At 38.5% G+C, this 26,535-nt stretch overlaps 1 protein-coding gene across 2 annotated transcripts in view; it reads left to right on the top strand.

The window, feature by feature from the left end:
* The window catches only part of LOC140185749 (RNA/RNP complex-1-interacting phosphatase-like), a 47,663-nt gene extending 21,927 nt beyond the window's left edge, over positions 1 to 25,736 (top strand). The window contains exons 3-12 of one of the 2 annotated variants that reach the window (XM_072239351.1): positions 5,199 to 5,274; positions 6,566 to 6,697; positions 6,792 to 6,915; positions 10,150 to 10,210; positions 10,589 to 10,635; positions 10,730 to 10,805; positions 19,220 to 19,351; positions 21,348 to 21,437; positions 24,275 to 24,391; positions 24,791 to 25,736. In XM_072239351.1, coding sequence (XP_072095452.1) covers positions 5,199 to 5,274; positions 6,566 to 6,697; positions 6,792 to 6,915; positions 10,150 to 10,210; positions 10,589 to 10,635; positions 10,730 to 10,805; positions 19,220 to 19,351; positions 21,348 to 21,437; positions 24,275 to 24,391; positions 24,791 to 25,097 — 1,162 coding nt within the window. In that variant the 3' untranslated portion in view covers positions 25,098 to 25,736. The remainder of the gene's footprint in view (positions 1 to 5,198; positions 5,275 to 6,565; positions 6,698 to 6,791; positions 6,916 to 10,149; positions 10,211 to 10,588; positions 10,636 to 10,729; positions 10,806 to 19,219; positions 19,352 to 21,347; positions 21,438 to 24,274; positions 24,392 to 24,790) is intronic. The other variant, XM_072239353.1, reaches the window with a different exon arrangement.
* Positions 25,737 to 26,535: the final 799 nt, after the last annotated feature.

The following is a 26,535-nucleotide window of genomic DNA, read 5'->3' as shown; positions in this document are numbered from 1 at the left end:
ACTATGTTCACATTAAAGGTTATGTTTGAAAGATTCCCACTCAACTAATTTGAAGGGTTTTAAATACTATGGTTACCAAAAGGCTGTGATGTGTTTGTAGATCTTGGTGGAAAGAGGTAGATTTTTCAGCAAAAGGAACATCCAGCAGGCAGCTTAAGGTGTCACTCTGGGTTTGTTTTAAGTGTATATAATTCTCTAGATTTCCTGTCTTTAATTGGGATTTGAGCAGTAGACATTCAAAACTATAAATACCAATATTCATTGCCAGAATTTCTGATTGTGCACAAAGGACAATTCAGTTATTGAGATTGTGGAAGAAAATGTGCAATTTATGAAGAAAATAAAGAAAAATCTCAGCTCTCTTCTTCCCTGGGCACTAAACTTTGTAATTATTTGATAGCCACACTTGTGAGCAGAATATCAACATTCAAGACTATTTCTGTAGGTGAACACTATTTTTGCTTAGGCCAGTAAGGTGGACTGTGGAAAGATATCAAAGTCTAGTAGTTAAGTGTGTATGTTGTAAACTTTAAAATCTGGAAGTGTATTTGTGTGGGTAAATGACACAATCAGGATTGATGTAGCATTATTGTAAGACCGTTGGTCACTGCTGTCTTAGTGAGCAGAAAGACCTGTTTTCATGCTGACTCTCATGTAAATTCCCATAGTCTTGATATTCTCTTGTGGATCATGTCCTAGCACATCCAAAGATTTGCACGAATTAAAGGAGTACAAACCATTAAAACTTTTCTTTCTCTCCCTTACCCCTCTTCCCCCACCCACATACCACATCTTGAAGATTCATGGGGGAAAATAAAATGGCTAAGATTAATACTGATGACTATGTCCATAGTAGGGGTATTAAAAAAAAACAGAGGGCATAAGTGTAAGGAGAGATGAAGAAGATTTGAGGGTGAAGTTTTTAATGCAGTGGCTGATATCTGGGACTTGCTACTGAAGGAGATTGTGGAGTTAGATATAATTGCTTTGTTTAAGAGATTTAGAAAGACACTTAAATAATGCATAAAATGATGTAGACCTAATATGGTCAAATCGGATCAGTGATGATGGGTAAAAAGGTCAGTATGGACGTGAGTAGCTGATGGGTTTATTCCTGCATTGTACAAATCTGACTCAATAAAAGAAACAAAATAAAATAGTTTGTTTTTAAGAATGTGAGCTGATATTAATTGGAAGCTTTTGTGAAAACAAATCATTCTTTCAGTTTACACGAGAAAATGTTATAACAAAATCTTAGAAATGACCTACACAGAGAACAATTGCAAAACCATTCAATTCTTAAAGACTTAAATCATTTAATGAGATTGTAGCTAGTCTGTCTTTAGTTGATATACCTACCTTTGTAATATATCCCTTCTAATGCCTTTTAACTCAATGTTCCTGATATGAAATTCATAATTTTCCCAACATTAATCACTATTTCCAGTAATATAAGAAAGTAGGAACAGGCTACCAAGCCCCTCAAATCTTCCTGATCATTTCATATGATAATGCTTGATCTGTGCTGACTTCAACTCTGCTTCTATGTCAGTTCATCATAACTCAATTCCTTGATCTTTCAAGTATACAGTGGATAGCGGTTAATTATGCCATCAGTTAATCAGGGCAGGTGCTTATTTAGGACAACTCTTAAATAACAGAAAGTAATCAAGAAAATAAGGATTTCCTTCATTTAGTTGGTACAGGAACTATTGCCAAACTGTTTCTAACTAGTGTCAGTCGAGTGAATTTGTGTAGCCGTTCAGCACCACACGCTGCTCATAGAAAAGTTTTTAAGTAGTACCAGTGTAGCTGGTCAAAAAGCTGTGATTTTTTTTTTACTGATAGTTGGCGAGGAAAAGTAAGCAGTAAAACAATTTAGAATTGTTTTGTTCATTGCGGTTTCAAGCATTCAAGCTTGTAGATGCTAGAAACAGGCCAGAGTAAAAACTATTTTCTTACTTCAAAAAGTTACGACCTATGAAGGATTTGAAGGTATCGACAGTCATCTTGAATGTTACAATGACAATGAAGATTTGGAGGATACGGTCGTCGGCAGCATTGTATGAAAGCAGTCCATTATCTGCACTAGGTGTCTCTGCTCATTTACAGTCAGTCAAGAGAACATGGCAGCATATTGGTAATCTGTCGAATCGGACAATGACAAAATCTGTGTGGTAGAGTTTTTAAAGTGGAAAATATGTTGCACTGGGACAGTTCCACTCTCTCAACTTTGGAAGTTTGGGTCCAGTGGTATGAGTAGTTGTCACAAACTGGGGTCTTCCTTGGTTGCAATGGATGACTGATTACCTCAGTGCTTTATTATGTCCTTCGCTTTCCACAAAGCATTGCAGACCTGCCTTCTTGATCATCAGATCCCACTGTTGACTCGTCTACCCAGTCTGCCAGAGCTGACTTCACGTGTTAGAATAAGCATGTCTCTATTTTACTGGGGTATGAAGGCCTGCCGGCTACCCTCACCTGGTTGAAGTGGTATGACTGCTTTTGTATGCAAACAGCTATTTGGAGCCACAGGTGAGAGCTGGGTGTCTGGTGGGGACTAAAGGTGAGTGAGCTGCCCCAGAATGGACATGACAAGCCCATTCACCAGAGGTGCTACCCCTCCCTGGACACCTCATATATGGCAGCATACACTGGATGAATTTCAACACCGATAACTATTAGGAATTAATACAGTTGTATAGCACTGTGGTAGCATTGGTAGAATTCTAATTTGTTCCATACTTAATTTAAATACATACTTTTTTAAAATTCCATTAACCGGTAGCTTGTTTTTTATACCTCTAACAATTTCTTGAAACTTCGACTAATTGGAGACAGTTGCTTAATTGGGCTAAAATGTACTGGCGCTGGTGTGTCCCAATTATCTGGAATGCATTGTATATCCATCTGCACCTTGAATGTATATAATGATCTGTCCTCTGCTATCCTCTGTGGTGGAGAATTCCTGAAATTCACAACGCTTGCAGACAAAAATTGCCTCTTACTGTGTAGCTCCATCCCCTTGTTTGCAACTTTCCACTAGTGTACTCCAGTTTTGTTTTAACACAGAATTAGGTTTATTATCACTGATGTGTTGTGAAGATTGCTATTTTGTGGCAGCAGTACAGTGCAATGAAAAATAAGTAACACAAAAATAATGGGGTAGTGTTCATGGGTTCATAGACCGTTCAGAGATCTGATGGTGGAAGGGAAGAAGTTGTTTCTAAAATGTTGAATCTGCAACTTCACGATACTGTACTTCCTCAATGGTGGTGGTAATAAGAAGAGGGTATGTTCAGAATGGTGGGGATCTTTAATGATGGATGCTACCTTTTTGAGGGATAGCCTTTTGAAAATAACCTCCATGCTGGGGAGACTAATGCCCATGATGGTGCTCACTGAGTCTACGATCTTCTACAGCTTTTTCTGACCCTGTGCATTAGTCCCTCCAACCAGACGGTAATGCATTCGGTTAGAATGCTCTCCATGGTATATCTCGAAATTTGCTGTAGTCTTTGGTGACATAGCAATTCTTCTGGCATGTCCCAGGATAGATCTTCAGAGATATTGACAACTAAGAACTTGAAACTGCTCACCCTTTCCACTGCTGCCCCTCGGTGAGCTCCGTTATGTATTCCCTGAACGTCCCCTTCCTGAGTCCACAATCAATTCCTTGGTCTTGCGTTAAGTGCAAGCTTGTTGTGACGCGTGCTCGATTTATCTCACTCCTGTACACTATTTTGTGAAAGTGCATTCTAACATTAGTCCTGAAAGATCTCACTGTAATTTTATTATGCTCCCTGATCTTCAGCTTTCAAATAAGTAGAAATAGCTTCCTCCAAGTTCTTTATCATTCAGCCGTACAGTTGTATACAGCTAAACAAAATGACGTTCCTCTGGGATCAAGCTGCAATACACAGTAGATATATCACATATATAATAACAGAATAGTAAAATAATACTAATAGTAAAAGAATAGTAAAGTAATAAAATAATAGTAACAGAATAATATTAACAAATAAACTTCTGTAGATGTACAAGTAGACAAAGTGTATATACACCATATAGTTAAATATATAACAGCGCAATGTTACTTGTGCTGTCATAGGTAATGTGTACTGGGTGATAGCAGGGTGTTCAGAAGCCTGGTAAAAAGCTGTTACCCAGTCTAACAGTCCTTGTTCAGATTCAGCAATACTTTCTGCCTCAGGGTAGGAGGTCAGAGATTGTGTTGTGGATTTGAGGGGTCCCTAACAGTCCTGAGGACCCTGCAACTGCCGTGCTTTTGGAATATATCCTGGATGAGGCGGAGGGGCGTTTGAAAGTGGTGGAGATGGAGAGAGACCCCAATAATTCTCTCATCGTTCCTCCAATCAGTTGTTGGGTCTTGCAGTCAGGTGCCTTGCAATTCCCATACTAGATAGTGGTACAGCTAGTCAGGGCACTCTCGGTGGTGCTCAGGACTTCCAGTTCTCTGAATTGCCTTTAGCATCTAAATTTAGAAAAAAAAACTGCTGTAGTGAGTGGAGTCTTTCATCAGAATTTATCCTGAGAAGCTCATTATCATTCTAGAAAAATCTGTTGTTGCTACCCTGCAAGGTCACAATCAGACTTTTGCTAACCAGGGTTTTGTATAGCTAGAATAAAGAATAACAATTGCATTAGTGCTGTCAGACTTCCTTCCATCATTTTCAGTTTAACTTTTGCATTCTAACACCTGTCGGTTATTTAGCAGCAGGTGCCAATGTCATGTTTCATTGTAGTAAGTGTGCAATTTGGTGAACTGCAACTAAATGCTCAAGTAAGCTTTGGAATTTGCTAATAATAAGACAGAAAATGAGGTAATCATTCAGCACTTCAGGCAGCATCTGTGGGAAACAAAACATTTCATGTTTCAAGTTGAGGACCCTTCATTGGAACTGAGTAAACAGGAAAAAATTGTTCAGTTTTAGAGGATGGGGTTGTAATGGATAGGATAAAGAATATTTTTGATAAAGCATGGCCAAGGTTTTCATGGTGATACATGCAGCATTCTCTGATTTTAATCTGTATTTTTTTTAGAATTTAAGTGACGAGTCATGACAAAATAACATAAAACTTATTAAACTTTTTTTCTAAGTGTAGCCTATGACAACTTAACCACTAATCTGGTATTATTATTTACTGAAACCTTTTTTCATCTAATTATAATATAGATGGAGAGGCATTATACCCGTTGGTCGACGCATACCAAGAACGAGATTCATTGCTTTCAAGGTCCCTTTGAAAGGAGTAAGCACATTTTCTTTGGTGAATTGATGGTGAAAATATAACCTAACAGTTGGGCAACTTGTTGGAGGAAAATGCTTAAACATTTTCCAGCTTTGGTTACTTCCTTTGTCTTACGATAAATGTCATTCTGTACATTGAAGAAAATCTGAAGTAGAAAAGAAATTTATCTTAATCATACCCTGCCCAAATTAGAAAGTATTGTGGGAAACCCTAATATACTAAAACTACTGTAAACCAGGCATTATATTCCAGTGACAGCCTAACTGATGAGTTGTATGAGATTAGTGCCATATCCTTGTTTTTGCTTTCTATCTTATGAAAACAAAATTTCCCGTTTCTTTTAAAATACCATTTTTCCACTGGCCTTCCCACTTTCATTTGTGCATTTGAATTTACATTATTTCTGTAATTGTTCAGCTAAATTACTTAGCCTTGCACTTCTGCATTAAATGGCGTTCTAATTTTCCCCTCGTTCCCCTACATAAAAGGATTTATTTCATTTGATTTGTTTTCTATCTTTAACTATAATTTTCTGTTGCGACATCCTATACTTTCACGAGGGTAATTTATTCCTGGTTGGACATTCCTAGTTTCAGCATTTCCATTCATTTCAGTGGAAGGAAATAGTTACAATATGGAAATGTTTTCGGTTCTTTGTATTTTCTTCAAATTAAGAGTTAAAATTTTCTTTCAGTAACTTTAAACAGAAACATCCACATAATTTAGCAGCTAGCTAAGTTTGAGAGATAGGGCTTAACTGGCTGTCAAATTATTTATGTTGTTGAGGCTTATTGAAACTATGCCATGTGATGTACTTGTGACTGAAGTTCCTGTACAACCGGCCAACTTGTAACAAGGTTCTGTAAGAAAATTTGTTGCCAAAAGATCTAAATTGGGTAACTATGGATTTGATAGATACGTGGGCAAACCTGGGCTGCTTACAGCTGCCATACTTGATCAATGAAATCTTTCCATTTGCATGGCATCCTTATTTATTGAAGATTTTGTTTCATCATATCCACTTTTATGTACCATTCTTGCTTCTCTTAACAACTTGCTTATCTGAATGAGTTTCCTAGTTGCTTTCCTTTTCAGTCAAGAATCTTTTTTTAAACTTTCTTTGCTTTTAACTCTCTAACCACTGAAACCTTATCCTGCTTTCTTGGAGGTTTCTTAATTTATGTCTTCGCCTTGCTGCATTTCCTGAACTAAGTTTAGGATTGTTTCATCTTTTCTTGTAGGATATGACCTAAAACTATAGTAAATGTGTTTATATTTTTTCTCTTTGCAGGCAATTAGTCAAAGGCTCACAGCTAATCAGAAGTTTTCTCCAAAGGATCTTATAGCAAAAATTAAAGAGCAAAATGAAGAACTTGGATTAATAATTGACTTAACATATACAACTCGCTATTATACTGAAAAGGTATAGAAATAATCTGTAATTCAACTTTAGTTTTGGCTTTCATTGAAATTGAATGGTCAACCTAGGTGCCCACATAATGCATTATTTTATTTAGGATTTGCCTAAAAGTGTGCAGTATCAAAAGCTGTATACAGTTGGGCATGAAGTACCAGATGATGCTACAATTCTTCAGTTTAAACGAAGAGTCAGAAAATTTTTATGGGAAAATGCTGACAATGGTAAGTAATAAGCTACTCTTGTTAATTATGGTTATTTATCTAATTTATACTCTGAGAGAAAGTAGTGTGGATTGGGATAGTGTTCAATCCGTATTTAATTTATGCATTATAACTGAGGTTTTTAGAATTCATTTGATTGGATCATTTTCTAGGTAGTAAACCTATTGCACCTTTTATTCAGAAATGGTTTTATAACACTGAATTTGTAGAATCATAAAGTTTTACAGAATGGAAATGGGCCCTGTGGCCTAACTCTTCCATGCCAATTATGTAGCCCAGTGAGCTAATCCCATCTGCCCACTTTGGCTTGTAGTTGTCTAAACCTCACCTGAACATGTATTTATTTAGATGGCTTTTAAATGTTGCTAGTGTACCTGTATCCCCACTATTTCGGGTATCTCAATCCAAATATGCATCACCCTTTGTATGAAGAATACGCCTCTGATGCCCCTTCAAAATCTCTCATCTGTGATCTTAAACCTCCTTGCTGTAACATCTCCCTAAGATAAAAATACTGGCTGCTGTTTCATCCTGTCATTCCTCATGATCTTGTATACCTCTTATCAGATTACCCCTCAATCCCCTACATTCCAAGGAATAAAGTACAAGTGTATGCAACCTCCTCTTGTAACACAAACCCCAAGTCTAGGCAACATCCTAGCAAATGGCTAGATACTTGTGAAAAGCAACCTGTCAGTTGTCCTCTTATGCATTTGTGAGATATTAATAGACTCTGGATGTGAAATACGGTGAGAATAATGGTAGATTAATGGGTCATTCAGCAATAGCACATTTAAGAGTTCCTTCTAGTGTGCCAACATTTACTTGTGCTGGAGCATTTTTATTCTGTATGGCTCCTCCCTTCTGATTTCATGCTACCCTTACCCCATCCCTGATACTTCTCAATTGGAGTAATATTTCATCACAAGTTTAACATCACATGCAGATTTCCTGGCATTTGCATCTAGCTGCCAAAAATGAGATGAAATACAATGGAAACTGGGGGAGAATTATAAATCATGAAGTATTACAGTAAGTTGATTGCTTTTATGCAGCGAGTTTTAAACTATGTGAAACATTTTGTTCAAGTTAATCTTACTGGAAGTTTACTTTCCCACGGAGATTTTGTGAATCATCAAACAGAAACCTAATTATTTGTTTAACTAGTCCCACCAAGTTTTAGGTACCTGAGCTGATTCGAGGGAAGACACAGTTCCTGTGACAGTGCAAGCACAGGGAGAATCATCTGAGAATTCAATACTCAAACAATTTTCATAATGTTTTGTTGTACATGTGAGGCTCTTATCAAAGATAAAACTTATAAAAGATAAATTATTCATGAAAATCCTATTTCAGTCCCTGAAGGTGTTCTCAGCATGTCTGGTTATTGTGTTATATTTGATTCTGTCATCAAATTTCTCTGGAATGTCCTATGTAATGGTTTCCAATACAAGCAGTCCCCAAGCTATATTAATGTTCTATTCCTGAGAACTGTGTATAAATTGGAAATGAACAAAACATGCAGGAGAGGATCACAGAAATGGTTGTGATGGGAGAGGAAGCCCGTGTGGGAAGAACAGTCACCAACTGGTCTTACTAACTCAGTGAGTCCATTCAGTGCTCCTGTTTCTGCTCTGCTTAATCCAGCTCCTGATAGTTGTGTCTTTTGAGGGGACGGGGGTGGGGTGTTGGTGGCGCGTAGAAAAGGTAGATGGAAATGCCATGTTCCCTCCAGGGAGAATGTGCCTGCAGCAGTTGACATACAACTGTCAATCTCTCAAGCACTTACTCAAGGGTAATTTTACATGGCATGTTCATAACTGGGGTAGGACCTGTCTGCCTCTGATGCTGGAGTAGTAATATGTGGAGGTACATCTCTAGTTCTTGTATTTTCCCTTCTATTTTACATTCTTATCAAAGGGAGGAAGCCTAATCACTGCTTGTCTGTTGGATAGAGTGCATTTGTGAGTAGTGACAAAGTGAAAACTTGAAGTATAATTTAAAATTTGAGTGACAATGGACATTTGGTTAAATTGGCATGTGAGCAACAACTTGAGAAGGATAGACACACTTACAAAGCAAATGCTGTAAAGGGTAATGAGATGAAGTAACCCTGAAAACACAAAATAGAAATGAGATTTCATTGTACCACACGTAACATGTATTCTCTATTTGCCTTTCCTAATCTATTTCAGCCATTTAAAGCCTGCCTGTACAGAATCCAAAATTCTACCACAGCACTGCACCCATTCACTTTTTGAGCTACTCCTATTTGTGGCAATAGTTATCTTCCTATTGTTGGAGGAGAATAGCTCATCACTTCTAATTCGTCTTCATGCACAGCACAGACATTGTGGGCTGAATGGTCTGTTGCTGTACAGTTCTTTTTGCGTGTGCGTGCATGCGTGTCTGTGCGTGTGCGTCTGCATGTGCTTGCGTACGTCCAGGATGATGTCTTTTTCATGGCTTTTTACAAGGCTCCTCACATTTTTGCAGTATTTTTCCCTTTATTTTACGAGATCGAGTTGCGATCTCGACACTCAACCCGGCACGGATGGAAAGTGTCCCGGGAGCAGACCGGACTGGTTTCGAACCCGGGAACCTCCGCTCCCGGGTCGGCGCTGATGTCATTGCGCCACTAGCTGGCCCTGTGCTGTACAGTTCTATGTTCTACTTTCTACTTCATCCAATAATATACTGTATATCATTAAAATGAGACATATGATTTGACCTTTCCAAATTCATTCCTACCACTCAGTGTCGTCTTCCAACAATCAGCTCTTCTGCATTCCTTCTCTGTATTGATTTGTTTAAATAATCTTGCACCTTGCAAATCTTCATAGTTTTAACAAACCACTTTCATGTAAGTATGCAAAAACTAGAACTGAACTGAAAGGCGTTCTACATTGAAGTGCCAATTCATAGGCTAAACTTTGGGAAATGAGGGATTGCGAGAAACCCCCATGCAAGTTTCTGATTTTGCAAGTGGAGAAAATAATTGATAACCAAAATCATTAGTTAAAATGAAGATGACATGTTATAGCCTTGGATTGAAGTCAGTGGAGACCTGGCTTTCAAATCTTCATAGTTTTCACAAAGTTGAAGAATAAGCATTTTCATTACTGTCCTTTGACCTCTACAAGCTCCGTCGAATATCCTGGTAGCTGTATTAAAATTTTTCTGTAATTTTTTTGCACATTGGTAAAGTTTCAATTCGTTTCAATTTATCTTTAGATAAAATTATTGGAGTTCACTGTACAGGTGGAATTAATAGAACTGGATACCTTATCTGCAGGTAAATACTGTTTAAATCTAAATTATTTCACTGTTCCTAATCATCCTAAGATTGTCCTTAATGAAGAAACTAGTGCAAATATTGGATTACAATTATTGTTCCTAATATTATTCAAGTTTCTACTTGATAGTTATTCAGCATGAATGGAATATGTTAATTACTTCTCTCTGGACATAATAACTTTGTGGAAAGATTCAGCTAAAAATTAATAAGATTATATTAAGTAACAAGGGAATGATCCGAAACACAAGAGTTAATCAACAACAGAATAGTTTAAAAAGAAGAAAATTTGTGTTTTGGAATGGCCAAATCACTGTCCGGTATCTGCAGATTCTCTGTTGTTTAAGATTATATTAATGTGTTTTGTTTACCAATTAGATACCTAATTGACGTAGAAGAAGTGGACCCTGAGACAACAATAGAACGTATGTGGTTATTTATGCGGAAGGCATTCATTTCCCTATTTTAAAAATGAGCCATTCTTAATTACCTTTTTTCATGCTTCTTTTAAATTTAAAGTTTTCAATACTGCCCGGGGTCACAAAATGGATGGAGCTGTATATCTGGCTGACCTTCGATGTGGACCAATGAGAAGGTGATTTCTTTTTTAAAAATGTTTGCTTTATTATGAAATTATAAAAGCAATTTAGCACATTATTTGATTGTTATATGGGCCGTTCACATCAAGAGATTTCAAATTCAGTTCACACGGTAATAAATTCACAGAAAAGTACAGCACAGTGACAGGCCCATCAGTCCATCTAGTCTATGCTGAAACATTTAGGCTGTCTATTCCCATCAACAAGCACCTGGACCATAACCCTCCAAACACCTACTATCCATGCACCAATCCAAACTTCTCTTAAGCATTGAAATTGAGCTCATGTGAACCACTTGTATTGGCAGCTTTTTCCACACTCACAGCTCTGAGTGACAAAGTTTCCCATGATGTTCCCCTTAAACTTTCTACCTTTCATCCTTAACCTATGACTTCTGGTTGTAGTCCCACCCAATCTCAGTGGACAATGCCTGCTTGCATGTACCCCATCTATACCCCTGATAATTTTGAAAACTTCTGTCAAATCTCCTCTCAATCTTCTAAGTTCTAAGGAATGCAGTCCTAACCTATTCAATCTTTCCTTATAACTTGACCCAGCAAAATCCTTGTAAATGTTTTCTCTACTCTTTCAACCTTATTTATATCTTTCCTGGAGGTAGGTGACCAAGACTGCACACAATACTCCAAATTAGGCCTCACTAATGTCTTATACAACTTCAAAACATCCCATCTCCTGTACTCAGTACTTTGATTTATGAAGGCCAATGTGCCTAAAGCTTTCTTTACAACCCTATCAACCTGTAACGCCACTTTCAATGAATTATGGACCTGTATTCCCAGATCCCTTTGTTTTACCATATTGCTCAGTTCCCTACCGTTCACTGTGTAAGAACTACCCTGAGTGGTCCTACTAAAGTGCAATGCCTTGGTGTCATCCGCAAATTTGCTGATCCAGTTAACCACATTATCATCCAGCTTGTCAATCTGGATGACAAGCAACAACGGACCCAGCATCAATCCTTGTGACATTCCACTAGTCGCAGACTTCCAGTCAGAGTGACATCTACTACCACTCTCTGACTTCTCCCACATAGCTAATGTCTAATTGAAGTTACTACCACATCTGGAATGCCGAGGAATTGAACCTTCTTAACCAGCCCCCTATGTAGGACCTTATCAAATATCTTGCTAAAGTCCATGTAGACAACATCCACAGACTTGTCTTCATCTACTTTCCTGGTAACTTCCTTGAAAAGCCCTATAAGATTGGTTAGACATGACCTGCCACACACAAAGCCATGCTGATTATCCTTAATCAGTTTATGTCTATCCAAATACTTACAGTTGCGAGAAAAAGTTTGTGAACCCTTTGCAAATTACCTCGTTTTCTGCATTAATTAAACTTCATCTAAGTCACAATAATAGACAAACACATCTGCCTAAACTTAGAAGAAGAATTGTAGAGATGCAAGAAGCTGGAAAAGGCTGCAAAAGCATTTCTAAAGACCTAAGTGTTCATCATTTCTCAGTAAGATAAATTGTCTACAAATGGATGAAATTCAGTACTGTTGCTACTCTCCCTAGGAGTGGGCGTCCTGCAAAGATCACACCAAGAGCACTATGTGCAATGCTGAAGGAGGTGATAAAGAGCCTAAGGGTAACAGCAAAAGGCTGCAGAAATCTGTAGAATTGCTCAAGTCTCTGTTCATCTGTCTACTATAAGAAAAACAGTGTGCAAGAATGGTGTTCATGGAAGGCACCACGAAGGAAACCACTGCTCTCCAAAAAAAAAGACATTGCTTCATGTCTCAAGTTTGCAAAAGATGTTCCACAATGCTTATGGGACAATGTTCTGTGGATAGATGAGGAAATTTTGACCTTTTTGGCAGAAATGCTTCTATGTTTGGAGGAAACGGGGCACTACACACCAACACCAAAATCTCATCCCAACTGTGAAGCATGGTGGAAGGAGCATCATGGTTTGAGGCTGCTTTGCTGCCTCAAGGACCTGGACAGTTTGCAATCTTTGAGGAAATAATGAATTCAAAATTGTATCAAGACATTTTATAGGAGAACGTCAGGGTAGCGGTCTGTCACCTGAACCTTCATGGAAGTTGGATGATGTAACAAGACAATGATCTGAAACACAAGAATAAATCAACAACAGAATAGTTCAAAAAGAAGAAAATTTGTGTTTTGGAATGGCCAAGTCACTGTCCAGAGTTTAACCCAATTGAGATGCTGTGGCATGACCTGAAGAGGGCTGTTCTTGCAAGGTATCCCAAAAATATTGATGAACTAAAACAGTTTTGTATGGAGGAGTGGTCTAAAATTCCTCCGCCCCATTGTGCAAGTCTAATCAGCAGCTACAGGAAACGTTTGGTGGAGGTTATTGCTGTTAAAGGAAATTCTACTAGTTTTTAAAAACAAGGGTTCACCTACTTTTTCTAGCTTGGACTGAAATAATTAAGAAATGTATTCAACAAAGACATAAAAAGTATGGTTGTTTGTGTGTTATCAGTTTAGGTAGATTGTGTTTGTCTATTATTGTGACTTAGATGAAGATCTGACGTTGTTTTATGAGTAATTAATGCAGAAAACCAGGTAATTGCAAAGGGTTCACGAACTTTTTCTTGCAAGTGTATATATATCCAGTCCCTTAGAATACCTTCCAAAAACATTGCTACTGATCTCAAATTCACCGGCCTATATAATTTCCTTGTTTATTCCGAGAGCCTTTCTTAAACAGTGAAACAACATTGGCTATCCTCCAGCCCTCTGGTACCTCACCTGTTGCTAAAGATGATTTAAAGTCTCTGTTAGGGCCCCAGCAATTTCTGCATTTGCCTCCCACAGAGTCCGAGGGAACACCTTGTCAGGCCCTGGGAATTTATCCACCCTAGCTTGCCTCAGGACAGTAAATACCTCCTCTGGAATCTATAGGGGCCATGAAATTGATGCCACTTTCCCTCACTGTTATAGACTCTGTGTCTGTCTCCTGAGCAAATACAGTTATAAGAAATTCATTTAAGATCTCCCCCATCCGTTTTGGCTCCACGCATGGATTACCATTCTGAACTTCCAGAGGACCAATTTTGAATTCTGTAGAATCCGTTCGGATTCTCCTTCACCTTGTCTGCTAGGGCAACTCGTGCCTTATTTTTATCCCTCCTGATGTTCTTCAGTGTTGTCTTGCATTTCTTATACTCATTCCATAAGCACCTCATTTGTTCCTACATGCCTATACCTGCTATGCACCACCTTGTATCTCTTGAAAACCAAAATTCTCCACACCTGTTATCTTTATCTTTTATTCTGACAGGTACATACAAGTTTTGTACTCTCAAATTTTCACTTTTGAAGGCCTACTACTTACCAAGTACACCTTTGCCGGGAAACTGCCTGTCCCAATCCCCACTTGTCAGATCCTTTCTGATACCATAAAAATTGGCTTTTCTCCAATTTAGAACCTGAAGCTGCAAACTAGACTTATCTTTTTGCATATTTTGAAACTAATGGCATTGTGATCACCAGGTGCAAAGTATACCCTACACAAACTTCTGTCTACTGCCCTGATGATTCACTAATAACTGATCAAGTATTGCACACACTCGTTGGAGCTTCAATGTTCTGATTAAGGAAACTTTCCTGAACACATTTGACAAACTCCATCCCATCTAGTCCTGTTACAGTTTGGACGTCCCAATCAATATGTGCAGTTCTCACTTCCACCCATAATGCCTCACTAGACAAGTTTGAAAGTTTGTCCTGACTGAGCACTGCTGTGATATTTTCCTTGACTAGTAATGCCACCCCTCCTCCTTTAATCTCTCCTGCTCTGTTATGTCTGAAACAACGGAACCGTGGAATATTGAGCTGCAAGTTTCACTAATGGCTACAGTATCATAATTCCAGGGTTGATCCATACCCTGAGCTCATCTGCCTTTCCTACAATACCTTTTGTATTGAAATACACGCAGCTCAGGACACTAGTCACGCCAACCTTTTGAATCCTGGCCTTGTCTCCACAACCTCTACACTAACTGTTCTGGTACTCTGCTTCCCATCCTCCTGCAACTGTAGTTTAAACCCCCCCCCCCATGCAGCAGCAGCAAACCTTCCCATTAGGATATTAGTCCCCTTCCAGTTTAGGTGCAACTGTCTCTTCTGTACAGATCCCATGTTCGCTGGAAGAGAGCCCTGTTGTAATGTGAGCATTATTAAAAGTAAGTTAATACTAATTAGGATAATGGGGGTTTTACTTCTGTTCTTTTTTTTTTACTTCCGGTGTGCTCTGTATATAGTGTTCCTGCCATGCTGTACAGTTGTGAAAGCCTCTGTATATACATAACGGTTTTGAAGTTCGACATAAAGTTGTTTCTTTGGCATGAAGTTGTCGAGTGTGCCTTTTTCAAAGTAGAAGTTACTACATATTTTTGGCGTCGAGGAGAACTGGTTTTGTGAACGTATCGGCATGTTTTTCGAACGGGAGCTTCGCGTTTCAGATGGCTACGTTTGGAACTATCGGGAAATTTCTGGAAGGAAACGAGGACTGGCAGGAGTTTGAGGAAAGGTTGGGGCACTTTTTCTGTGCTAATGGAATTACTGAGGAGGCTAAGAAGCGCTCTATTCTCCTGAGTGTGTGTGGGGCGAAGACTTAAAAGCTAATAAGGAATTTAGCCACACCGCAGAAAACGGGGGACATTCCATACGACAAACTCGTCAAGCTCGTGGGGAACCACTACAATCCGAAACCTTCTGTGATAGTCCAACGGTGTAAGTTTCACAGCTGTTTCAGGACGCCAGGTCAGTCTGGGGCCAATTTCATGGCCGAGCTTCGGCAGCTGTCAGAGCATTGTGATTTCAGAGCGGTGTTGGATGACATGCTCCATGATCGATTGGTATGCGGCGTTAATAATGATGGCATACAACGCCGCCTATTAGGGGAAACCCCACCGTTGACTTCCAAGAAAGCCTTAGAGATTGCCCAAGGCATGGAGATGGCTGCTGATCATGTCAAGGATATCCAGAAAGGACATGGGGGGGGGGGGGGGGGGCGGTGTTCACAGTCGGCGGCAGTGCACCAAGTCAGGAGGGAGACTGGTAAACAGGCAAAGCGGGTGGAATGTTTCTGGTGTGGAGGGACGCACTATGCAAATGATTGCAAATTCAAAGACACTGTCTGCCATGCTTATAGCAAAAAGGGACATTTAGCTAAAAAGTGCAAAAGTTCAAAGGGTAAGATTAAGCCTGGGTAGGGGAAAGCTCAACAGGCTCAGGCAGCCACACATCATCTAGAAAATGCAGATGAAGGGGCAGCATGTGCCTACAACATGTTTGCAGTGGAAACAGATGAGGAACCACCTGAACCATATTATGCCACAGTCACCGTCAGGGGAAAGGACATTAAGTTTGAGATTATTCAGGGGCTACTGCATCGGTCATTAGTAAGGAGACCTACAGGAGGACATGGGGGTCCAACCTGCCTCCCTTTAGACCGTTAAAGCTCAAGGACCTATACGGGGCAGTCTGTACCTCATTTAGGGGTGTTATATGTGGACATTTCAGCGGGGGGTCAGAAGGCTGAAGCTAGGCTAGCGATAGCTAAGGACAGGGGGCCCAGTCTTTTGGGTCGCAATTGGCTTCGCAAAATCCAGCTAAACTGGCATGAAATTAAGTATGCACACACAACGGAGGACATTCTGCAGCGGTACAGTGACGTTTTCAGGGACGAGCTAGGGACACTGAAGGGTGTGACAGTGAAACTCCATGTCGACCCTGAGGCTACACCATGTTTTTTTAAGCCCAGGTCGGTGCCCTATGCCATGAAGGGCAAAATCGAGAAGGAGCTGGAACGTCTACAGAGGCTGGGCATTATTGAACCCACCCAGTTTTCAAGGTGGGCGGCTCCCATTGTTCCATTTTTGAAAGTAGACAATACGGTGAGGATATGTGGGGATTATAAGCTTACGGTGAATCAGATCTCTAGGTTGGAGGAGTACCCTCTGCCATGAGCGGATGATCTGTTTATGACCCTGTCAGGGGGTAAGCTGTTCACAAAGCTGGACATGAGCCACGCCTACCAACAGCTGCTGCTCGACAAGGATTCAAAGGAGTACATCACAATTAATACACACAAGGCGAAAGTGGAGTGAAAGCAGGAAAATCAGAAGGAGGGACATGACCAACATGCGTGAGAGAGACAGTTAAAACCGGATGACAATGTCTATGTGAGAAACAATCAGCAATGGCTGCCTGGGGTTATTCTTAAGCAGAGTGGTCCTGTCTCCTACGTTGTTGAGCTGACTGATGGGCGTGTTTTCCGCAGACATCAGGACCACGTGCGCCTGCTTCATGATACCGGCTCAGAGGCAGACAGTCCTATGGAGTTTCCATTTGTGAGTCAGACTACAGGGGAAGCATGTCCACCAGTGACTTTGCCAGAGGGCGAGACGCTGGCAGAGAGGGGTCAGGGTCCCCTGAAGAGGATGGACATTCTCACGCAGACACACAGACCCCTAGACCCCTCTCATGCCCCCAAAACCAGATCCACCCAAAGCACCCTCACCAGCAGTGCCAGCTGGGTCACCGAGGGTAGTGCGTAGATCAAACCTCCTGACAGACTGAATCTTTGACAGGACAGTTCTTTTTTGTTGCTAGATTGCATATTGAATCTGTCATGTTTTCCAGATGGTAAACTGTTGCTGAGATACTAGTATAAGTTTTCAGGGGTACGCAAGTTAATAACACCACTGTTTTTATTTCCTAGTTTTTACATTTGGGGATGTTGGATTTTAAAGGGGAAGAAGTGTTGTAATGTGAGCATTATTAAAAGTAAGTTAATACTAATTAGAATAATGGGGGGGGGGGGGGGGTTTACTTCCGGTGTGCTGTGTATATAGTGTGCCTGCCATGCCATACGGGTTGTGAAAGCCTCTGTATATACATAACGGTTTTGAAGTTCGACATAAAGTTGTTTCTTTGGCCTGAAGTTGTTGATTGTGCCTTTTTCAAAGTAGAAGTTACAACAAGCCCCATGATCCAAAAAGCCCTCCCTTTTACACCAACTCCTTAGCCACGTGTTAAACTGTATAGTCTTCCTATTTCTGGCCTCACAAACACGTGGCACATCTAACTAAATGCTATCTAGTAATTCCTACTAAAGTGTGGCTCTTGGGATTAGAAATTAGTTTTTGTATCTCTAATAGGCTCTACCCTTTATTTCTATTTATTTAGCGATATAGTGCGGTATAGGCCCTTCTGGCTCATCAAGCCATGCCACCCCAGTAACTCGCAACAGACCTACTGTATTAAACCTAACCTAATCATGGAACAATTTAGAATGACTAGTTAACCTACCCGGTATGACTCAACTGTGGGAGGAAACCAGAGGATCCGGAGAAAACCCACACATTACATGCGAAGGATGTTACCGAGTCTCCTTACAGAATGACGCCAGAATTAAACTCTAGAATGGTCCAAGCTGTAATAATGTTGTGCTGACCACTAAGCTACCATGGCACTCTAGTCTTTCATGCACCTAATGATCACTTGATAAGTTACCAAATGGCACTTGCTGGCTTTGTAATACAGCTCAGTAATTGTAGCAGAATTGTATTTTTACAAATAGCTTTGCTTTTATTTAGTTTTCGTTTAAAGAACTTCATAAGTATAGGGAAAATACTAGGCAGCATAATTAAAGTTTTGCTGAAAGCTGGGTTTGAGAAAAAAAAGCAATTAAGTATCTAAATACTGTGGTACCAATGACAAACAAGAGGGATGCTGTATGAATAATTAGAGTTGGAATTGATTCTCCAATTTGAAATATTTTAATATCTAGAAAATAGAAGGATTAGAGTTATAGTCTTTATATTTGTACTGCAGTTCTTGTTGTAGAAACTAAATGCACTCTTGCTATTTGTTCTGGAATACTGCCAATGTATTTGCATTTCATATTAGATAGCAGGTGTTTTACCCCCTATACAGGTCACTGCTTCTAATGTTGGTATTGCAAAACCTTATGAAGTGCATTGTGGCAGAGAGTTTAAAGAAATTATGATTTATTGCTTTAGTAAACACATAGCATTATCAGATGCACGATGACATCTTGGTTCCGTAGTTGTGTCTGCTAAGTCCTACTTTTGTTTTTCAGATTCCACGTAGTCCCTCTAATTAGGTTTAGAAGCTAACGTATAAAAGATAATTCCATGCCAGCTCCACTGTATAACCTTTGTCACCATTCTTTTTGCCTTGGGGTAGGTCTGGCTGATTCAGGTGTAATTAGTGATACAGTGATGGACATAAGCTGTTTAATCATGAGAGACAAATAAGTAATTGAAGGACAATGAATCAAATATTAAACAAAATTATTATATGCAAATGATGTTACCAGAATTACCATTTATATTTGTATAAAGCTTGTTTTACTTGACTTTTTCTTTGTTTTGCAGTAATTTAGGAATTGATGTGTTTGATGCAGAGCCAGAGCCAGAGCCAGAGCCAGAGCCAGAAATACTGGAACCTTACCCCTCGTATTCTTTAAGACCACATGGCCGTAGGCCTATGCTTGATGATTTTCCAGAGTAAGGAAACAAGTTATTTTTCATATGGGTCACTGAACTATTCCAGACAGAGATGAAAATCTTCAGAATATTAATGGTATATCAGATGGAGAATCATCACAGACTTGAGATAAAGGGCCATTTAGTCCACTGTGTTTGTGTCAGTTGAAAAAGAGCTAGCCAGATTAATCTTTCCTTCCAGCATATTAGCCCTGTGTCATTGTAGGGTACTGCTCTCAAAGTGTATATCCAAGTATTGATTTAAATATACTATGAATTCTGCTTTTACCATCCTTTTCAGGCAGTGAGTTCCAAAACCCTTTGCTACTCTCAACTGAAACTTCCCTTCTTTCTTTGATCCTGTATCATGTATTTTCACTATTGATCCCACTGCTAAGGAAAATGGATCCTGTCTACCGCACATAAAATGCTGGAGGAACACAGTAGATCAGGCAGTGTGTTTACGATCTTATATACTGTGCCTTGGATAATAAAGCAAACCTTTTATTTGCCTTTCTAACCATTGTATTGACCTGTTTTGTTACATTTTCAGCATCTTTTCTTCCACTCATTTTGCTATCCTTCCATTTATTGCATACTTAATTTGCCACTCTTCCGCCTAACTGACCCCCCTCTCTGCAGTCACAAGTCATATTTCCTTTCACTGTCAACAACACATAAAATTTTGCATAACTACATTAAAACTGAATGATGATCTCTTGGTGTATATTTTGAACAAGAGAAAGTTCTCTAAAGCAGAAATATATTTTGCAATGAACAAGACAATTCTACATGTATTTAAAAACAAGAGGGACTAGGGACAGAGTAAGACTACTCAAGGATAAAGGAGGGAATATATGTTTGGAATCAGAGAAAGTTATTGAAGTACTCTGTATTGGGTCTGTTCTTGTGTTTTACTGCTTTGTGCAATGAGAGGAAAGGTGAAACTTATAAACCTTAGAATATATGTCCAGAAAGTATGCAGAATATTTTCCTTTCTTAGCCAATGATCAGAAGATGTAAGAGCAGGGAGGTTATAGTAGGTTTAGTAGGTTGTAAAGAAGACTTGACTACAGCTTGAATAGTGCCTACATTTCTTGGTTTTTCAAGAAGATTTAGGCAGAAAATGTGATTTTGCTGGAGAATGTGTTGTAGAGCTTTATAAAGATTTTGCTAGGACTTGGCATGTCTAACTTATGAACCAAGATGGAAATGGCTGGGTTTGAGTTCCTTAGAACAGAAAGGCTGAGAAATAAATAATTGAAGTATTTAAAATTGAGGGGTCTAGACCAAGTAAGTAGGAAAAACCAACTGCAAGTTTTGCAGCAAAGTAAAAAAATCTTGAACCATTACTGGTAGAAGGATTAAGAGAGAGTTCAGGAAAAATTCTTTCTACCCACAGGACGTTAGAACCTTGGAACTTGCCTCCTAAAAGAGACACTCGTTAAACTTAAAATACGTGGATGTTTACTTGAAGAGCTGTGACTTGGAGGGTAATGAATCTTGTGTTGAGTGAGATTTGATTGGGTATCTATCTTTTAACTTGCTCAAATATGTTGGGCTGAATGGCTGTCTTTTATGTCATAAATTTTTATGAGCCTAATTAACTCTATATGCAAAAACTTTGTTGGAAAAAATACAAGGGTATTCCTGTGAATCTGCACCAAACATCTGATTTGCATCTAATCATACAGCTTGAACATTCTGTATGTTTCAGCTAAATGCATTGTGTACAAGATTTGTTTGCAGAGTCTCACCAAAATCACTTCCAATTTTAAGAAATTAATGTTTCAAACTTGAGTATTTACTCATTATGACTTGTGGCAGTTCTTTTAAACTCAAACCAAGTTGCATTTGAATCTTTGCCCCATCCTCTTTTATTGATTGTTTTCTATTATACATCTCTAAAGATAAGTTTTCTAAAATGACACTTGATATGTTTATTGGATTTGATGCTTGTATAATATAAATAACACAGTGTTTCTTATCTCACTCGATCACCTCCATCCCAATATAGGCCTGATACACGGCGTGGTCCATCATATGGGGGACTGCCTCTTCCGGCAAGAGACTTTGACGTTCCCCCGTATAATAGATGGCATGACAGGTAAATTACTATTTTTAATATTCTTTAAAGTGGAATTTTCACAGCTACTTAAACTTGTTGCTCGCTATAAGCCTTCAGTAATCTTCCTATTATAAAGATCCATCCTGATTAGGCCCTGCATGTTGAAAGAGCCTTTTACACCATAAAGGCTCTAGCACAAACACACGAATGCTGGCCTGTAGTGTAGTGGCATCCTCACCAGACTTTGAGGCAAATGCTCTCGGGTTCAAATCCAGCTGGTTCTTAGTACGCTTTCACGCTTTCCATCTGTGCTGACTTGAGCATCAAGGTAGTAACTCGGCCTCACAAAAAGAACAGACAAAAATGTTAAAGAAATGGCAAAGTTTCTACCCAATGCGCCACCAGGTGTGATAAGGAACAACAACAAACTCTAAATTGTGTCCTGTCTGGATGTGCTAAAAAATGTACAAATCTATTCCCAATTGCGGTCACAGGTTTTTCCAGAACTGACGCTTCTTTAAAAAAAAATCACGAACTGAATACCTATTTTCAAAAACACTTCTAAATCTGAAAAAGCTTTAAAACACTTAAATATGATCTAAGACATTTTGTTTTAAAAGCCATTATCAAAGATTTGTCTATTTAGAAATCAATAACTTTTCTAAAAGTTTTTGAATGACCAGACACCCTTCTGAGACTCTTACAGCCTGTTCCTTTAAGGTGATGATCCTTTCTGTCTAAGATAGATTTTAAGGCAAATGTGACATGTTACTGGGTTTTTGTCAGCACTTTTGTGTTACCCTGCTTGCATATGTATTTGAAAAATGCTAAGGTTTGTCAGATATGCAAGGAAATTATGATAAATGCTGACAATTTTACCATTAACCTGCAAAAATGGATCTGGAGTCATTGTTTTATTTTCAATTTTTTTTGGTGGGGGGCAATTTCTACTTCATCTATTATGTTACACCTTTCACAGTATGCATAACAAGTATTAAAAGAAAAGCTACATTAATTTTCATTAATGTTAAATAAAAGGTCATAGAAAAGTACAGCACCAAAACAGGCCTTTGATCCATATAGTCCATGCTGAACCATTTAAACTGCCTAGTCCCACCGACCTGCACCCGGACCATAGCTCTCCATACCCCTACCATCTATATACTAATCCAAACTTCTCTTAGGTGTTGAAATCATGCTCAAATGCTCTACTTGCACTGGGAACTTTCACTGGTGTATATAATTTTTAAGTGAATTAATTGATATTGTCTCTGACATACCTTTTTTACCCTAATTATGAATTTTATTTTCTTTGGAAAGAATTGTTCCCTAAATTCTTTTTTACTACTCCTTTTGGTTTCTAGGTTCTGCGGGTAAATGCTTGTAGTCTGTGTAATTGACCTTTGACAGGAAGTGATGTTTGCACATAATTTTAGTTTAATTTCTATAGTTCTGTTATTTGGATCTTGTAGCAAAACCTTGGCAATGTGATTGAAAAACTATTAATAGAGTGAGGATAGTCAGGGCTTAGAAGGAGGGGTGGAAGTTGTTTTCTCAATGGTCACAAGATCATTGTAATATTTCCTTAAATGTCTTTACGTAATGGCCAAATATTGATTGTGTACATGAAATACTACAAAGAAGTGAGGTAAATAATGAGATTTTATTTTACCCATTTGAGCTCTGCATTTTAGGTAGCTAGTAGCTCCGTGGAAAAAAATGCTGGCTAGTTGTAGCATGTTTCTTTCATATGAATGCGTTGCAATGCAGGCATCAGGAGTATGCTAGTCAGATACAGGTATGTGGTAATCGGGAAAATTAAAAAGCCTTCTTGGAAGTCTGGAGTTGGGGCTTCAGTCTGCCACCTGGGGATTTGTGCCAATCATGAACTACTTTGCTTTGCAGGGATGGCTGCCATAGCAAAGCAGTTAAGTTTTACTCCAGTGGCTAACAATGCATTATGTCACAGCAATAGCATAGGATGCTGCAAGACTGGTCTAATTGACTTGGCCAAATAATCCTTGTTTAATTTTTTTATCAAGCTACCTCACATTTGTGGCTTGAATTTCTCTCATTGTCTGTTGGGTTTATGAAGAGTAGCTCTTTGGCAACAGGCAAGTCCTGCTTGGAAGGTAGACAAATCATAGTTTGGTATTCAGGCTGAGAAGCATTTAGATATGTGGCCAACGATGAACAGATGGGAACTAGTCTAAAGTCAGTACTCACAATGTTAGCGGGACAGCAGACCTGAATGTGGAGGCAAGCTTCCAGACAAACATCTGCAATGACAATCAATATAGCTGATTTGCAGTAGCAATTCCTTTTTAAAATGGTACCTTCAGATTTGTGAATGCCTCATCCAATTCATTTATGAACATAGATAGTAAAGTTCATCCTGAAGGAACTTGTACCTTCCATACTCATCTGCTTGTAAGGCTAATGAGGATGTAATCTCTTTTTTGGTACCTTTCTGAAGGTACCAAACTCCACATTACATTTTTCCTATATCATTGTGCAGCACTTCCTTGAAATCTTTCTTAAATATATTACACAACACTACAAACTTTATTTTGATCCCCATATTAGCACAACAGTCCTTGAAGGATTCTACCAGGTTAGTGAGAAAGGATCTCCATTTTCCAAAGTGCTGCTCTAACAGTTGCCATCTTTTAAAGTAAAAATGTTCTTTTATTAATCATCTCTCAGTTTATTTTAGGAGCGTATGATCTTTGTCCTAGATCAATTATTCAGTATTGTTTCCCTGAGTATTAAGTGTAGGCAAGGAAATGAGACTGGATCATTTAAATATATTCCTGTAGAAAAAATTGTGGCCATTGTAATGGTATACAAAACCTTGCACTCATTTTTTTGTTTAGACCACGACCTCTTCCACCTCCACTTCCTCCACCACCACCGTCACTTCTTTATGGTGAACACAGACAGCTTTCCCGTTTTGATGACTACGGTCCAGAGGAATACATTGGGCGTTCAAGGTAATTATCAATTTCCATTGGTTAATGATGAATACTCAAAATTATAAAATAAATGAATTTTCATCAGATCAGGTCTTCAATTCTGAATTCCCATTCTCCTAGTATGTCCTAGATGTCTAAAACTTTTTCTGAACTTACCTGTCTATTATTGACAGATGTATTAGTGAAGAGCTGTGTATATCTGTAGAAATTGTATAAACATACACATGTACAATCTTGGACATCAGTTTGCTTGGGACCAGTGAAGCTCAACAAGGAATTGGAAGAAAATAGACCCATACATTAAATGAAAGAACTTCAGTTTTGGAGGCTTAAACTAATTCATTTATTTAAAGGAACATGGAAAAAGTTGTATTCTCACTAGCAAATTTGACAGATGTGTGCTCTTTTTAAACCTAGGTTTAACCATTTCAACGAGCATCGAGGAATGCGTAATCTGGAAGAAAATTCACGTCTACATAGTAGATATGCTCCGTATTCTACAAGACTGCCAGCACCTCAGGATCGCTACAGGGAGGATTTTGAAAGAAAACCTTATTCCATATCAGGCAGAAGAGAATTAGAATCACAGAGTACTACCCCAAATGCAATATTTACACGCGATTATAATCATGGTCAGCCACCAGAACGTGGTCCTAGTTTGAGTAAATTAGGTGGTGGATTCTATGATAATTTTGATAGCTTCCGTGACTATGAGTGGAACTAACTAACCACTATATTTAATGTATATTCATTTGTTTTTATTTTTGGGATGGTAAGCAAGCACTTGTATTTTTCATTAGAGGTTTGCTTTTTCCAAAATTTTAATACTGAGGGACCACAAGCTTCCCCCTTTCCCACTCCAGACTTTATTTATTTCTGTTGAGTTGGCACCATATACTTAAAGCTGCTATCTTTGGCGGTATGTAATATGATGCAAACAGAAATAGTTGGTCATTTCTTTCTGTATACATTAGTATGAAAATATGCTTATTGTCTTGGTTCAAAAGTTTTTTTAAAGATAAATTTCTGAGCACAACAGACTGTAGATAACTTTTTTAAAATAAAGTTAGAGACCTTAAATGTAACCTAAAAGTGAATTGCACAGGTTGCCTCCTATAATTTACCGTTAGGAATGTCCTTTTTTTAAATGTTCTGCACATGTAGAGAAATGCAAATTACATCAGGAAATCATTTTTTTTTTTATCTTGGTCATTTCTTGCTCCAAATAAGCTAACTTCTGTGATTTGGAACTTGCTGACTAAGTTGTAAAATTCGGTCAGATGGCCCAGGTTCTACCTGCTGAGTTCACAGAACCATGTTCCGTCAAATAGTAATAAAAATAAATGTTTTGTGTTTTAAAATGTGTTGAGATGTTTGTTTTTTGCTCCATCAAAAGTCAATTTTATAGAAGCTTTTTGCAATTACCTAGCAGCGCATCATATTAGATTAATATTTAACTGCTGATAAAGAAGCAACACATTTCAATCAGAGTGGGTGATGCACTAGCTGGCATATGGAAAGGAAGATAATGCTCCTGTAAAGAGATATTGTATTGATCTTCCATGACTAGCGTTTCCAGGACTTTGTTTTTGTTAATGGTTTGCTTTTGAATTCCAGATGTTCCTATTGCATTGCAAAATTATTAGAGATACAGAAACTGGTTGACAATTGAGAAATCTAAATGTAGCATTCAAGAAACAAAATGTATTTAGAAAAAAATTAATTTTTGAAACTTGAATAAGTTTGGTGAATGGAAACTAAATACTTCGAGTACAAAGGTCCTGTAAAACTGATTTGTTTTAGAAAATCATGAATAATTTTTAAATTGACAAAATAAATTAAGATCATTTTAGAAATAATACAATCAATTTGGTCAACTTTTACTGCAACCTAATAGATGGGATGTAATCAGTGAATACTTCAAATTTGTGATTATTGGTATGACATTTGAAACTGAGTTTGGAGCCATCTGTTAGATGTATAGGATAACAACCTATTTTTCATTTGGTCTACCCTGCCTGATTGATTTCCCTATTCTTTCGATCCACTCTAGCTCTTCTCCCTCAATCCTCCCCCTTCAATTCCCCATTTTGGGTTGCTGTATTTAACCGTAGGTCTGTGGCTATTATGTGGAAGTTCAAAATCTCCATTCCTGTCTCGAA

This window comes from Mobula birostris, chromosome 21 (genome assembly GCF_030028105.1).
Source record: "Mobula birostris isolate sMobBir1 chromosome 21, sMobBir1.hap1, whole genome shotgun sequence".
Classification (NCBI taxonomy): Eukaryota; Metazoa; Chordata; class Chondrichthyes; order Myliobatiformes; family Myliobatidae; genus Mobula; species Mobula birostris.
The sequence above is the reverse complement of the archived record's forward strand: the minus strand, read 5'-3'. Positions and strand labels throughout refer to the sequence as shown.